The sequence below is a fragment of the Eptesicus fuscus genome, chromosome 14, assembly GCF_027574615.1.
Source record: "Eptesicus fuscus isolate TK198812 chromosome 14, DD_ASM_mEF_20220401, whole genome shotgun sequence".
In the NCBI taxonomy this organism is placed as follows: Eukaryota; Metazoa; Chordata; class Mammalia; order Chiroptera; family Vespertilionidae; genus Eptesicus; species Eptesicus fuscus.
The window spans coordinates 10,321,321-10,337,608 of NC_072486.1; the positions used below are offsets into that span (position 1 = coordinate 10,321,321).

Genomic DNA, 16,288 nt, shown 5'->3' on the forward strand with positions numbered 1-16,288 from the left:
TCCTGCACACTCCACACTGAGGACTGAGCCCCCAACCTGGGCAGGTGCCCTTGCCCGGAATCGAACCTGGGACCCTTCAGTCTGCAGGCTGATGCTCTAACCTCTGAGCAACACCAGCTAGGACTAAACGTCCACTTTTTAGAAAAATGTCATCACATAAAACATTACTCGTGGATGCCAAACCTTGCAAGTGACGCCTCCAAAGTAGTTTGAAACGGCCACTGACAAATGCAAGCCGTGCGGGCTGCTTGGGCTTCGTGGACATGGCCCATTCCAGAGGTTTTCTGTGTCCCCTGACGGCTTGCTGGATGCCTGCTCATCTATCCTCATTTAGGCAGCTGGGACATGCTTCTCAGTCCGTGACACGGGGGTTGTCCCATTAGGAAAACTGCGGAGGACTTAACGGCACTCGCAAAGGGTCGCTGTTTGTCTTTGGATAAAAAGGAATGTTCTTCTTACAAAGCAAAACAAAAGCAAGGGGAAAGCTAGTGAGGAGAACCAGGCTGGTAAACGGAGGAGAACCAGGCTGGTAAACGGAGGAGAACCGGCTGGTGAACAGAGGAGAACCGGCTGGTAAACGGAGGAGAACCGGCTGGTGAACGGAGGAGAACCAGGATGGTAAACGGAGGAGAACCGGCTGGTAAACGGAGGAGAACCGGCTGGTAAACGGAGGAGAACCGGGATGGTAAACGGAGGAGAACCGGCTGGTAAACGGAGGAGTACCGGCTGGTAAACGGAGGAGAACCCGCTGGTAAACGGAGGAGAACCGGCTGGTAAACGGAGGAGAACCGGCCTGGTGAACGGAGGAGAACCGGCTGGTGAACGGAGGAGAACCGGCTGGTAAACGGAGAACCGGGCTGGTGAACGGAGGAGAACCGGCTGGTAAACGGAGGAGAACCGGCTGGTGAACGGAGGAGAACCGGCTGGTGAACGGAGGAGAACCGGCTGGTGAACGGAGGAGAACCGGCTGGTAAACGGAGGAGAACCGGGCTGGTAAACGGAGGAGAACCGGGCTGGTAAACGGAGGAGAACCGGCTGGTGAACGGAGGAGAACCGGCTGGTGAACGGAGGAGAACCGGGCTGGTGAACGGAGGAGAACCGGCTGGTGAACGGAGGAGAACCGGCTGGTGAACGGAGGTTGGCTAAGGTTGTCATAGTCGCATCACAAACACCAAGCCCTTCGGCACGCAGGACTGACTGTTGCTTCAAGGTCGACCTTTCCACCCGGGCCGCACTGGTGAGAAATGGACCGTGTGGATTTAGTGTTGGCCACAGATCAAACTCGAACCCACAGCGGAGGAGGAGGCTGGGCCAGGAAAGTCATTCAGTGATGTGGTGACTTAGGATTGAAACTTCGCACCTTCGTTTTCCCCTCCTACCTTGACACAGAGGGACAGTTGAAGAGATGTGATTAAACCTCTTATTCCTGTATATTCATGAAGCTGGGCTTGTGTGTACAGATCACAGCTGGGGGTACACAGACGCAGTCAGGACGGCGTAGGAAAAACCTGCAGTGTTTCAAAACAAGTGCGCTTTCACGGCACATTCTGAAAAGTACACAGGCCTCTTGTTTGGATGGACTCGACCTTGGAGGAGTGGGTGTGACCCTGAGCCACTCCTTCGTGTGCCACCTGTGTGAAATGTGGGGGGGTCCCTGTCACGTGGCTGGCAAATGCCTGGCGGCCCATTTCCCTGGCCCAGGAAGCCCTTGGCAGGACATTGGCAGGGGAGGGGCATTCAGAACTGGGGTGCCAGGCTTGCACCCCTGCCTGGACCTTCGCTGAGTGACCAGGGACGCTCACCTCCCTAGGCCTCAGCCTCACCCTCTGTGCCTGGGTTGTGGGCTCGATCCCCAGTGGGGGGCTTGCAGGAAGCAGCCGATCAATGATTCTCTCTCATTGATGTTTCTATCTCTCTCTCCCTCTCTCCCTTCCTTTCTGAAATCAATTATAAGTTTTTTAAAAAGTGCCCAGGTTTGACTTGGCTGTGGTGTCATCACTGGGTCGTAAGATAACAGAAGTGCAAGGCCGGAAAGAACCTGTCTTCTGTCCACCTCCCCTCCTACAGAGGATGAGACCGAGGCCTGGGGGCTCATGGCGGGGAGGGCTTTTTAAATGAAGTCAGAGAGCTGGGGCCAGTTAGGAGGGTCTCAGAAAATGAGCACAGAAATCCAAAATAAGTTCTTCCTTGACTTGGCTCAGAGAGTCAGACCTTGGTAGAAATACCATTTCCTAACTCTCGGGGGAAAGAAAATGGTGCCCGGGCGGTGACTTCTGTTGTTGTTTATGGACAAAGCCTACTTCCTTCCCACGTCTTTCTGGCCTGTCCTCTCCCAGATAAGATTCTGGAAAACGGGCCAGAGCCGCCCCGCCTGTCTCCCACGGGAGATCTGATCATCTGTCTTGGGAACATGGGGGAGGAAGTATGGGGAGAGGGGAGACGCCGAGCTGACGCTGTGACGCTTGCACCTCTGGGTTGGTGCCATCAAGACCCAGCTGTCTAAAGCCTCCGAAACATCTGGTGGTCCTCACTCATTGTAACAAACACCCCATCCAGACTGGCCGCGGGCAGTTCAGGTAGGACAGACTTTAAGCGCCTGATGATTTGGGAGTCCGACCCGTAAAGAGATCACCGTCCATTTCCACGTGAGGGTTTGGGCTGAGTGACGGTCTTCGGTGATTGCCGTGGCAGCTCGTCTGCGGACCGATAGCCCACGACTGTCATTATGTCAGCCTTCAGTAGATGTCCCATAATGACCCTTAGTCTTGTTCCTGTGCCCTGGGAAAGCCTCGTCTACCGCCATGTGGCATGTATAGGGCATCGTTCCGTTAGGCATGCTGTATTGGGAACACATGGGAAGAGATGGCCCAGCTAACAGTGCATGTCCCTCAGGGAGACCCTGAAGTTAACTGAAGAGGGGACGGGGGTGAAGGAAAGGGAGGAGCCCACCCAAGTCTATTCTGAGCAAGGAAGACGGACGTCACACTGTCGGTGTGTGTGACCGCCCGTCCGGGGTCTGCACTGACTCTGCTCCCCGCCAGGCAAAGTCTCTCCTGTGTGCGGGCCAGCCCTGGGCGGCTGTCAGGCAGAAATGCCGCCGTTTCAGGTGGCTAGCCAGGGCTTGAGGAGGTGTTTCCTAAACCCCACAAACAGGACTTGAGTTTGGGCAGCCTGACGCCGGGGGGCCCCCGCTCATCACGGCCAGCCTCTCTCGGCCAGGGTTGATGCTCGTAAGTCGCGGCAGTGGGGAACGCTCAGCCCCCTTTTGACATCACCCGTGCGCATCTCAAAGACGAACGCCGTCTTCCCGGGAAGGGCCACCATGTCTTTGTCACAGAACAGGTGCCAGGACGGGCTGGGACGGGGAGTTGAGGGAGCGGGGCCAGGCCAGAGAGCCACTCGGAGTTGCTCTGGGTGGAAGGTGAGGACCCCAGTGAGGGTGGCCAAGAACAGGCGTGGGCGGATGAGTCCGGAGGAGCTGGAGCGAAGCACAGGCGGGCCAGGCAAGCCGGGAGGCAGGTGGGAGTGCCGAGCCAGCTAGCATGGAGCACCGAGCTGCACGGGGACCGGCACCTACGGGGCAGGAACCAGCCACGCCGACCTCAGTGCCCTGAGCAGGGGAAACTGGGCATCTTTGTTGACCTTCGTTGCTCCTGGGGGTCGTCACTGACCCAGGGCCTTAAAAAGGCCACTGAGGCCAGGCCAGGGCAGCTCAGTGGTTGAGCATCGACCTATGAACCAGGAGGTTCCAGTTGGATTCCCAGTCAGGGCACATGCCTGGGCTGTGGGCTCCGTCCCCAGGGGAGGGTGTGAAGGAGGCGGCCCATTAATGATTCTCTCTCATCATCAATGTTTCTATCTGGACCTTCGCTGAGTGACCAGCGATGGTCACCTCCCCAGGCCTCGGCCTCACCCTCTGTGAGAGGGGAGGTGGGCACGCCTCTTCTTTCCTCTCCAAAATCGATAAAAATATATTTAATTTTTTTAAAAAATGGGGACACTGAGTAACATCTGTCGTCCTGGTTGACTCTAATATGTGAGGTCACGTGTGGCTCAGCCAGCGAAGTGACTCACAGCTGACAGTGCTGTGTGGCAGACCCAGGGGGGAGCCCTCCCCTGCGAATTAGCTCACTCAACCCTCGGCCGGTTCCGGCAAAGGGAACTTGAGTGAGTTGCCCAAGGTCATGGAGTGAGTCGTTATGGTTATGGAGCCGGTGTTAGGACTCAGGCCTTCAGGCTAGAAGTGTCCTCTGCCATAGTGTGAGACGTTGCTGAAGAAGCAGAAAGAATAGGGAAAGCGTCCTCAAGGTCACTGCAAGGTCACACGGAGACCCTGCCTTCCAAAACCTGCCGCAGGAAATGAATCCACTTGGCACCAACTTCTCACCGGAGCCTTTACATCACGCCGAGCCTAGAAGTCGGCCCGTTTTTCTAACCTGCTTAAAACGAGCTCTTTGACGGGGGTCCCTGCTCCTGCAGTTTCTCCCAGTCACCTTGCAGAAGGTTTGCCACGCGGCACGCCCCACGGGCTCTCAGGGCGGCGATGGCACAGGGCGTGCCCACCACGTGCCCGCCGCCTCCAGGAAGCCGCGCTGCCAGGGGGCCACCAGCCCCGACAGATCAGAAGGATCTCATAAAACTGATTTTCCATGCGGCGCAGGCTGCAGCTTCCACCTGGGACAAGTGAGCCCAGCCTTGCCTGGGGCTCTCCGCTATTGGGGTGAACTTTCCGTGACTCTCAGGACATGCACGCCCGTGGCGGTGCATCTCGGGTCCGGCGCTGCGTCTGCGGCAGAAACTGGCTTTGGCTGGCGGTCCCCAGTGATCTCTCATCTTGATTATGGCCACTTTTTCCTCCGGATCGATCGCCCTCCGCGTGCCAGCCCTCCTCCCTGCACTTGGCCTTGGCAGGACAGTCTTCACTCTGTTGCACCCCGTCAATGTAGCCCGTTATATGTCACAGTCAGACGGGGAACGCACACCGGAACCAGCCCTGGCAGGCTGCCTCGAGGCTGCCCAGAAAAGCCGCACTTGTTTCAGAAAGACGGGCCTCGGCCACCGCCATTTCCAGAGTCCCCGTTATCAAAGGCGGGGCGCGCCCCCAGTGGAGGGGTCGCGATGTGGCCATGAAGTGTCTGGGCGCCCGCGTCCCCACCGCCCACTGCCCATGTGCCTCTCATCCCCTGCTCTCGGCACTGTGAATGCATCAGTGAGAGTAAGTTCAGTGACGCATCCTAATCAACATTTTCTCTTTCCCGACAGGACTAGCAACCCGTGTCCTAATCCATTGTATAGAAAATGTAAGCTAATTTTGCATAATTTCGTCGGTGCATTTTAGGCAGGTGACTAACCGGGCAATTTCTGGTGAGGTTTTGTAGATCCTTGGTCATTTCCTTCAAGTCCAGACCACTTTAAATTACCGATTAAAATAATACCAAGCAGGGCTGATATGGTACATTACGGTGTGCCAGAAATGAAACTTTTACGTATCGGCTCATGCCATCTTCACAGCAGCCCTGAGGTTAGCTCTAGTGTGGCTTCCACTTCGCAGGTGCAACGTGGAGCATAAAGAGGTAACATCCCTGGTCTGAGGCACCCGGTGTGAGAGCACAGCAGAGCCCTAACCCCGGCAGCCTGCTCCCAGCCTGAGTTACCCGCCGGGGCTCGGCCTGGCAGGGTTGTGGGGGGTATAGCTATGCTGACCGGCTTCCCATGGAGGATGAAGCTGCTGGGTGCACATCGCACAGATTGGGACCCCTAACGTTGGCATCGTATTAAGTTAGTGTAACTCCTGAGTACACAATACGTATATTACACACAGATACTGGTAATTATTACAGTATCATTGACCATGTTCCCTACGCTGTACTGTATATCCACGTGACTGTTTTGTAACTGTCAGTTTGTACTTCTTAATCCTTCACCTTTTTTACCCATCCCCCCCCAAACCTTATCCCGTCTGCCCTCCGTCAGTACGTTCTCTGTATCTAAGTTTGTTTCTGTTTTGTTTGTTTTTTAGATTCCACATGTAAGTGAAATCATATAGCACTTGTCTTTGTCTGACTTATTTCACTCAGCATCATACTCTCTGGATCCACCCAGGTTGTCACAAATCAGAAAGAATGAAATCTTGCCAACAGGCGCACTCTGGAGTCATCTTGTTCTGACTGCCCTGACCAAGAGTCATTGGTCAGTCACCCAGAGCCCGCCTTCCCAAGACCACAATCACCTCATTTCTTTTAGGTCTCGCCAGAGTCTTGTAACCCCAGGAAGGTCAAAGCTAAGAACAGAAATAATGAAAAAATAATTCAAAGCTATAGGACCAACTTGTGCAATAGTTTGTAATGATCTATCTGGTCTTTTGTGTGTTTTTTAATAATTTTTTTAAATTTATTGATTTTAGAGAGAGCGAAACATTGATTTGTTGTTCCACTCATTTATGGATTCATTGGCTGTTCTTGTATGCACCCTGAGCGGGGATGCAAGGTGCAGCCTTGGAGAATCAGACAGATGCTCTAACTGAGCTGTCCGCCAGGGCTGTTTTTCTATTTTTAAGGTATTTTTTAAAGCTTAACTACCTAAATGGTAAAGTTGACATAATTTTGTTGAAATCTGTATAAGAGCATTTTATTTTATTCTGCCAGTCAGAGAAAGACAAATACCATTATCATTTCACTTATATGTGGAATCTAATGAACAAAGTAAACAAAATAGAAACAGACTCATAGATACAGAGAACAGACTAACAACTATTAGAAGGGAGGGGTTGGGGGGGGGCTGGTGAAAAAGGTGAAGGGATTCAGCAAACAAAACACACAAAAACTCATACACACAGGCAACAGTATTGTGATTGCCAGAGGGAAAGGGAGGTAGGGGGAGGGAGAAGGGGATAAAGGGGGGACAGAGACTGAAGGAGACTTGACTTGGGATGGTGAACACACAATACAATATACAGATGGTGTATTATAGAATTGTACACCTGAAACCTATATGATTTTATTAACCAACTAGGGGCCCAGTGCACGAATTCATGCACCTTGAAAGGAACTGTGGACTGCAAAGGCTGCAGTGGGCACAGGGGTGGGTCTTGGCCCATCCTCTGCACCCCTGCCCGGCCCCTCCCACTGTGCCCCCCCCGCCCCCTGTCCCCTGGCAGCCCTGCTCCCACTGAAGGCGTGGAACGATTTAGGCCGGCACCAACAGCGGGTGCGAGTGGCAGCTGCCAGCCCAATCACCCCTCAGCAGCAAGGGAAGGTGGAGAAACCCTGAGGGGCGATCGGGGCCGGCAGTCTCCGCTTGCACCAGCTGACAGCGCCATGTGAGTGCTGGCAGTGGGTGCAACTGATGGCTCCGGCGCTGGTGTGAGTGCTGGGCGGGACTGCAGCGAGCAGAAGCAAAGCGTTTTCAGTAACCACCAGAGGCTCGCCCAGATGACAGGGATCAGCGCCCCGCCTTGGTCTGGCACCCTCGCTCACCTGCTCCACCATCCTGCCAAGGCCGACACCTGCCATGTTGCGCACTCTGCCACCTGCTGCCAACTCCCGCCATGTTTCACGCGCGCCCCTGGTGGTCAGCGCACATCATAGCAACCAGTTGTTCACTTGTTCCACGGTTCAGTCTATTTGCATATTAGCCTTTTATTATATAGGATGTCATCCCAATAAATGCAATAAAAAATTTTTAAACTACATTTTTATTTAATAGGATCTGAATATTTAGAAATATTTGTTAAATAGATTTATAAGTGTGAAATTTTAGCACTAAACCAAGTATAAGCAGTTCTTAAGTTTTCTTATCAAAAAACAAAGTCCTGCCCTGACCGGTTTGGCTCAGTGGATAGAGCGCTGGCCTGCGGACTCAAGGGTCCCAGGTTTGATTCCGGTCAAGGGCATGTACCTTGGTTGCAGGCACATCCCCAGTAGGAGGTGTGCAGGAGCAGCTGATCGATGTTTCTCTCTCATCGATGTTCTAACTCTCTATCCCTCTCCCTTCCTCTCTGTAAAAAAATCAATAAAATATATATTTTTAAAAAACAACAAAGTCCTCCAGATATTAAAGATCCAAGCAACTGTGACTGAAATGAGGTCATGAGGGAACGTTGGGCTGCTCCGTGCTATGGGAAGCCATTGGGGTTGAAGCAGGCAAGTGAGATCATCTAGTTTTCTTTTCTTTAGACGGGGGGAGGCTGTGTACTTTTGCATCCCATCCCCCACTAAAGTCTGTGAAGTGGATCCTCTCATTCATTCATTCAACAAACATATGTCCACTGGCGCCTTGAATGCATGCACACCCTGGGCACTATGGGATACTAAGAGGCAATAATTCATTAGAGAGTGCTGAGTCCTCTGAGGGAGACATCGCTTCCAGCGTGGAGAACAAGGACCCATTCCATAGCCAAGGAGGGGCTGGGGGAAAGGACATTCCAGGAGTGAGCTGAGGCCAGGAATTTTCAAGACTTGGCTCATGGTCCCCGGAGGCGTTAGTGTGTCTTTCCTCGTAATTGTCTGTTGCCAATTCGTTTAGACTATTGTTGCTCCGGCTCCTATAAAGTGGGTCAGTACCAATTAAAGCTAATTTATAGTGATAAATCTATAAGGCAGAAAGGCAACTCTTTGCTAATGTATTTGCCAGAATTTGACACCCCGGGAGAGTTTTAATTTGCTATCACTGCACTTATCACTTTTTCATGAATATTAATGACCTGTGTTATAAGACAAATGTGGCGTGTTGGGTTTCTGGAAAAGGTTGACTTATTTTTATCTGTATGTCACTATGTTTATGAATACAGAGTGAGAACAGTGTAGATGCTAAAATGGATTGCAGCCAAATGCATACGGTTAAAGGGTGAGCAAAGGGCAAGGTGGGCAGAGGGTGGAGGGGAGGGGACGAGATCGGAAATGGCTCTGTGACGGGTGAGAGCGAGCTCGGCGGAAGCACTGGAAGGCTCCTGGGCGCTCGGGCCCGGTGGGTGAGTGTGTGGACAGGTGCTCCGGACCGCCTTGCTTTTTCACGTGATTCATGAAACCTTTTCATGGGATTCATGAAACCAGCTCCGGTGTGGACTTCTCTTGTTGACAGCCAGCGGGGCTTTTTCAGCAGTCCTGTGGGAATACATTTGTCTTACCGTGAAGTCCTAGCTAAGCTTTCTCATTTCCCAAACTGAAATGCTGACATGAGCTCCTGGGGCCCCCAAAGTCCTCTCAGCCGCTGTTTCTGCCCAGCTCAGGCCCCCCGTGGGGACGGTGCCACCATGGAGTGTGAAAATAGAAACTCCAATCCAAGGAAGTTAGTGGCCACCAATATTTACATGTGACAGTGAAGTTACATTTTTCTTGTAGAAACTCTAACACTGGTGAATGTCATTTTAAAGTTGATGAATAATGTCTGAGAGTCTGCAAATTAACAACTCATGCAGCTCTTCTTTGAAAGACTGGAGCTCCACGTGCTCGGACACTGCCCCCACGTGTGGCTGCGGGTGGCTGCACCCGATGTGTCCATTTCCCTCCCTCCCCAGTGATTCAGACTGTGCGTCTCATCTTTATCTCCCTTGTACCGGCCATGGTCAATTTTAAAAGACATCAAAGGAGCACAAACTTTGGAACAAAAGACCCAAGTACCAGTCCAGTCTGCCTATTTCTAGCCAGGTGACCTTGGCAATCCTTTACCTCCTGAACCCCAGCTTTGGCCTCTGTTAAACTGGGTCCTCTCCAAGCACCAGGGTCATAGGAGCCCCCAGCCCCACCACCCGAACCTAAATGGCAGCGACATCTCCCAACTCCTCCTGCTCCCAGAACGGCATGTGTAAAACAAAACTTGCTCATTCTTGGGCAGCTACAATTTCCCATTGAAAAAATAAACCCAAGTAAGTGCAGGTAGGTTCAGGCATGCAGGTAAATGCCAGAATTTAAGGAACAAGTGACTTAACGCAAAAGGAGGGCAAATCTGAAAACCAGGCCTTTGGGCTGTCATGCCACCTATGAATTCCTGAAATCCGATTCTGCCCGCTGGTGCACTAAAAATCCCAGGATTTATGGGACGAGGGTTGGGGCGGAGCCTCGGAGCCATGGAATTTTGTAACTGAGCCTCAGCAAAAACAAGAACCATCCGACCAGGATGACTGCTCGGCTAGCTCACAGGGTGTTCCCCGGCATCCCAGCAGCCTTTGGTCCTGTGTGTCCTCTGGCCTTGGGCCCCTTTTGAGATGTGGGTCAGTTGTCTTCTAATTGAGAACGGGGTTCGTCAGAATTGGAAACCTGGGCCAGTCCCTCGGTCTTTGTTTTAAACACAGGGGATGTCTTCACTTCGGTCCCTGCTCTGTCAGCTTCCCCAGGTGGCTCAACTCAGAGGGTAGGTGACACTGACCCGGCTGCCGTTGCTCTAACGAAGCTGTTTTTTATAGGATCTTGGTCTGTTTTTCTTAATTTAGGCCTGAGGATTCTCTTCAGTTGTGAGAAAGCTCTCCTCTGGACCCTTTGAATATTGAAGTGTGGGGAGGGGTGTTGGTAGAGAGCAGGTTTTCCTGTTTTGTGAACACCCAGTCCCATCCAGGTGGCACTCACCAGGATTCGGGGCTGACTTACAGAAAGGGGGCGGGGTGGAGGAGGAGGAAGGTTGATGAAGATGAATGGGTATGTGCCAAAGTGACCTTTCCCTGCTTAGAATCCTGAGCCAAGTAGCCTGAAGGAAGGACGCCCCAAACAGACGGCTGTCACCATGACCATGGGTCGTTAAAATGTGTGGGGTTCAGTGGCCCGTTAAGTTCCTCCTAGTTCCAAAATTCTGACTCCAGACCCAGCTCCTCAACAGAGCTTGCTAGGAGGGTGGCCTTGGGGATGCCTGCCAGCCGGTCCCCAGACACCGGCTCTGGGCCCCAGTGGGGTAGTAGATGCTTGCTGTGGCTCTCACACTCCAAATCGTTCCGCCCAACTCCCTGCCCACTTACTTACATCGACAGACAGGGGGTTGGGGTGGGAGTTCCCTCTTTCACGCAGAGGAAATACTTACCGTCTTCGCTTGCAAACTTTTGCAGAAATGACTGTTTGTGGACGCCACGTGGCTTGCAGGTGACTGTGCCCAAAGCACCAACCCCTCAGCCGGGCCCCTTTGATCTGGTGGAGTTTTGAGGTCCTCTCTTCTGCTGGGCTTCATTAAGCCCTCCTCGGTCGGAGGCTTTCCCGCCATCGTAAATGTTGCGTGGTTCTGGGTGTTCAGGTTAACAAATTAGCCCGATGAGATGGATAAATGAGTCATTCCGACCTCCTGAAGCCCTGCTGGAGGAGCTTTGCGAAATAGCGGGTCTGGTTCTCTAACAAGCAATTTAAAGGGCGCCAGCATGTGGCATGTTTGAGTGAAATGTCCTAACAATGCCGTTTAAAAGCACATTTCGAGACTTGCTCAAACTTGAGATGTGGCGCGGACCCTGTGCTGTCTCCTGTGAGTGTTTCCAAAGCGATCTCATTTCTGGGGGCCACGGCCAAGCACAGCAGGGCTCACCAAAACCCACAGTTAACTCCAGGGCCTTGCTTTTGCCAGACGTTTTCCTGCACCAGCCACGAGTTTCAAAACAGACGACTTTGAATTCCATCTGAGTGGTAGATGGTGAAGAACCAGCAACAGGGTTGGGAGGGACCCCTTCAGAGAGCTGCTGGTATTGGGGGCCAGACGTGGTGTGGGGAAAAGCGACCACCCCTAGTGGCTAATGGAGAATGCATAAGCTCTTGAGCCTCTCAGGGATCGGTTTTCTCAAATGTATGCGAGGGACAGTCATCCCCACCTCACAGGGTCACCGGAGGATTAAATGAGATAAGGCGTCTAACGTGCGTGAAACGTAAGAGGCACTCAATCAACCCGAGGGCCCTTCCTTCCTCCGGGGCTCCTTCTTTTAAGTGTGAGCCTCAGATGCTGGCGTCCTTGTTCCTGGCTCAACGGGCTCTTCAAACAATCCTATTAATGCCTATTAAAATGAAACCCAATAAAAGTGCCAATATCTGGTGTTGAAATAATTGATGTAGCAGAGAGAGCCATGGAGCACCCAGGCAGGCCCCTGGCGCAATTTAGCCTCACACCTGGGGGATGAATTTCACAACTGTAATTGCTACCATATAAGTCTTATTAATGTTGTGCTATAATTCCTATTTATTCCACCGGGCTTGTAAATGCATTAGGACTTGTCAACATATTATTTTACACTGTTTATGATCTGTAGAATTATGTCCTTCGGGGTTGAATTGTGCAAAAGCTCAAAATAAATGGCTTCGGGCCTCATTTAAAAAGGGGGCTGCTGGGGAAGTGGCTCCCCAGCCCTGTCCGGAGAAGTCAGTGAAGCAGACTTTCACTTCACTGGCAGAGCTGTTCACCTCAGCAATACGGGGAGTCCTGGCTCCCGCCTGAGCCATCTGACTGGGGTGGGCCAGCCCTCCCTGCCTCCCAGGGAATGTTGGGTAGCTTCCCTGGGGTCAAGGGTGGTCTTCCCTGAGCCGGAGCTGTATTCTGACCCTGACAGTTTGCCCTCAGAGCTCCAGGCATTTCTGTCCCCGAGCTCTGAATAAACCCCCTTTAATTCCAAATTTCCTCATGATCTTTCCAGCATAACCTATTAAAAAAAAAAAAAAAGATCTGAAATTCATCCCCACTAAAGGCAATACCTAGTAAGTGTGCTATAAAATGTAACCTCTCCCACAGATTCCTGCATTGACTAGGGCCGTGGTCGGCAAACTGCGGCTCGCGAGCCACATGTGGCTCTTTGGCCCCTTGATTGTGGCTCTTCCACAAAATACCACGGCCTGGGCAAGTCTATTTTGAAGAAGTGGCGTTAGAAGAAGTTTAAGTTTAAAAAATTTGGCTCTCAAAAGAAATTTCAATCGCTGTACTGTTGATATTTGGCTCTGCTGACTAATGAGTTTGCCGACCACTGGACTAGGCCAACAAAGCATCCAACTAAGGGGGCAATGCCAGGCGCAGCCTGTGTGTGCGTGCTGGGGTGGGAGGGGTTTATTGTCATTGATCACTGCTTTTGGCTTCGAGGCTTCCCAGCACCATTGCAATCACAGCCTGGGCTGCCACAGAACCGAGTTCCAGCTCCTGCTCAGCCAATTCCTGGACATGGATTGGTGGGAAGTCCTAATCTGGTCCCTTAGATGGGAATGCAGAGACCTTCCCACCAGGCCTGTCCCAGGACCAGATGTGTTTGCAGGCTCTTGTGCTGGAGTGCCCTCTCCCAGGGCAGGAGGAGCTGCCCATCCTGCCCCTGGGTCCCTGGCTCCTCCTGTCCTCTGGGGCCAGAGTGCACGTGCGGGGAGGTGACTGCTCCTAACAGGCCTTGCTCTGTGACCCTGCAGGCAGTGAATACGACGAGGAGGAGGTGGACTACGAGGAGTCGGACAGCGATGAGTCCTGGACCACAGAGAGCGCCATCAGCTCCGAGGCCATCCTCAGCTCCATGTGCATGAACGGAGGGGAGGAGAAGCCTTTTGCCTGCCCAGTTCCTGGATGTAAAAAGAGATACAAGGTAAAGGTCCCACCTCACTTGGCTTGACCATACAGGAGAGGGCAAGTCCCGTGTCAGACAGCAGCCCCTTCTTCCTGGTGAAGAGAGCGGACAGTCCCTCTCCTGTGCCCACTGGGTGCTGTCCCCACTGGGACACGTGCCTGCCCTCCTGGTATTCAGTGGGTTTTCCCCTCCACTGAGCTGTGGAGCTGAAGGCCAAGAGCTTTTTTTGGTAGGAGGACCAGACCTTTGATATTCTTCAGATTCATGTCCTATCAGTCAGAATACAAAATGTGTCACCTGTTTATTTGCCAAACACCTTCCCCAGTGCTGGGCTGTCCAGGTGGCTCACAGAGACCACTTTGAAGTCTCAAAGGCCTGGCTCAGAGCCCTTTTGGGAAATGTTGTCTCGTATTTAGCTTCCAGCTGAGAAGCTCTTGCTCCCTGCCCCCCAGGGGCATGAAAGATCAGGAGAAAAGGAAAAGGGGCTTTGGTATTTTTCTCACCAAACCACCCGCTTCGGCTTCAGTGGCCTCTTCTCTGTAGATGGCACAGAGGTCTCTGAGGACCTGACTCTGGTGTCATGGGGCGCCTGGGCACTACATTTTTTATTTAAAAACCTCAATGAGACAAAACGAGAAAAACACCCGCAGCAAGCCAGTGTTGGTTAACACTTTTTTTTAATGCAAACTTTTCCATGAGATGTTAGCAGCTCTTTAAAATCCAACTCTGGGATAGAAATAGAAAAATCAGAAACATATCTGGTGCATTTGATATGCTAATTTCCCAGAGCTCAGCGACTGAGCTTAAAAAATGTATGCTAGCATAAGCACTTACATTGCTTTCTTAAGTATGTGTCTCTGAACATTAAAAAATAACCTATTTCAGTACTTTTTATACCAGCTACTGATAAATGAATGAAACAAATGTATCGCAAGGTAAGTGGCCCAAGACTTCACCTGCTCTGTGGACTGTGAATACCTCACTGTGGCAAGTTCAGATGCGCTGTGTTTGACTAAAATGAAACTACAGGATGGAGGGAGTCCCACCGGGGTGCCCTGCTCAGGTCAGAACAGGTCTCAGGAGGCAGGAGGCAGGAGGCAGGAGAGGACAGGATGCCAGACCCCAGGGGACTGTCAGACAGCTTTTCCAGAGGCAGCTCTGCATTTTCTCCTTTTTCATTTCCAAGTGGAGCGTTTGCCAGGGAACACTGTCCTTGTACGGGCCTGCTTTCCAGAGGCTGCTTATCACCCTGTCTTCTAGCTCAGGAGCATGAGGCGTTCTCTTTCCCATCTCTAGCTTCATTCCTCTTTTTATACCCTTCCCCTTGGACATTTCTATTTGTCACGATCCTTCTGCTTTTATTTTTCTAGGGTTTCTAACAATTTCCTCTAGTAGTTGCCCAGGTCTGGGCCGATAGGGGCTTTTGGGGGTGCTTTTTCTCCATGTAAGGCCAAAAGAAAATCGAGGGACCCCTTGGGCTGCTTCAGCATCCCTGACAGACGACAGCGGTGGTGGCAATTCACGGTCCTGAGTTCCACAAGGGAAGTGTGCCGGGCCAGCACAGCCAAGGGTTTGGTGTGTGTGTATGTGGGGGGGGGGGAGGCGGCAAAGGATTAAAGAAAAGACAAAGAGAATAAGCTGGGTCTAGATGGATCTCCTGTGCCTGGCTGAGGCCACAGAGAAGAGATCCAGACGGCAAGCTGATGCTTTATTTTATAGTTGGAGAAAAACAAGGTAGTGGTCACCAGTTACAGAACTCACATAGTTCTTATGAGTTTCACTTGTTTTGGCAGCACTTGCTGCACCTCCCACAGCCCATTAGCTACCTAGGAAGGATCTAGGGGGCAACCATAAGGTCAAGCTTCATTATGCTAAGAGGGCTGTGCCTTCTAAGCTGGGACTTGTTTGTGGCTTTGCCAACAGGTCAGTCTGAGGCTTAACCCTATAGCCGCTCCCTACAGGAAGTACGAGTTTCCTTTTCTGGACCAGAATGTCAAGTAAGATTAGAGGGGACAAGAACCACCATGTAACTACTCCTAACCACGTGCTAGAGACAGCGTGTCTATTCCCTGAAGCTTCCTTTGCCTTCCTGCTGGGCAGTGAGGGCTGCAGGGCAGCGGAGCTCCTCCTATGTACTGCCTGCCTGCCTGCTGACATCACGTCTGCCTGCTGCCGCCCCATTGTCAGGGTTCTCCAGCAGTTAGTGTCTTGGGCACTGACTCGGGACCAGCTTTTCTCACCTTTTCATGGCGTATGCAGAACTGAAGGATGTCAACTGCCCAGGCTTCACACTGAGTAGGACAAGAGACAGGGACCCGAAGGACACCTAAGTCTCCACGTTTCCCATGTTAATTCCTTCGCCTAGGATGCCCTTTTCCCAGACTGACTCCCCACCCGTAGACTAAAGCTGTCAACCTTTCCATATGCTGTTTACTTCTAATTCCAAACTCACCACCACGACCCCAGCTTCTGCTTCTTCCCTTTTCCTCATCAAATCCCCACGCAACTTCATCCTTCTCCTTAATGTAGAACATCAAGGGCTGCAGGAAATTGAAAGTGAGGTTTTTCTATCAAAGGCACGTGTCACATACCTTACTCAGCCTCAATACAGACAATAAAGATCAAATACAGTTCAGAACATGATGGCCAAGCTTGACTTTAGGTTTCATGATTTAAGTGGAATTTTGAGAAAAGATTCTAAATTGTTGTCTGGCCCAGTTCCCTCATCCGGGCAGGTCTTTCCTGGCATGGAAATGAGTCGGTGCCAACCTTGCCCAGCCCACCACACAGCCCTGTACC

The 16,288-nt window shown here is 51.9% G+C and overlaps 1 protein-coding gene across 1 annotated transcript in view; it reads left to right on the forward strand.

The window, feature by feature from the left end:
* JAZF1 (JAZF zinc finger 1) overlaps positions 1–16,288 on the forward strand; it is a 303,527-nt gene that overhangs the window by 281,914 nt on the left and 5,325 nt on the right. Inside the window, exon 5 of the mRNA XM_054726096.1 lies at positions 13,338–13,507. Within this exon, the coding sequence (XP_054582071.1) occupies positions 13,338–13,507 (170 nt within the window). The remainder of the gene's footprint in view (positions 1–13,337; positions 13,508–16,288) is intronic.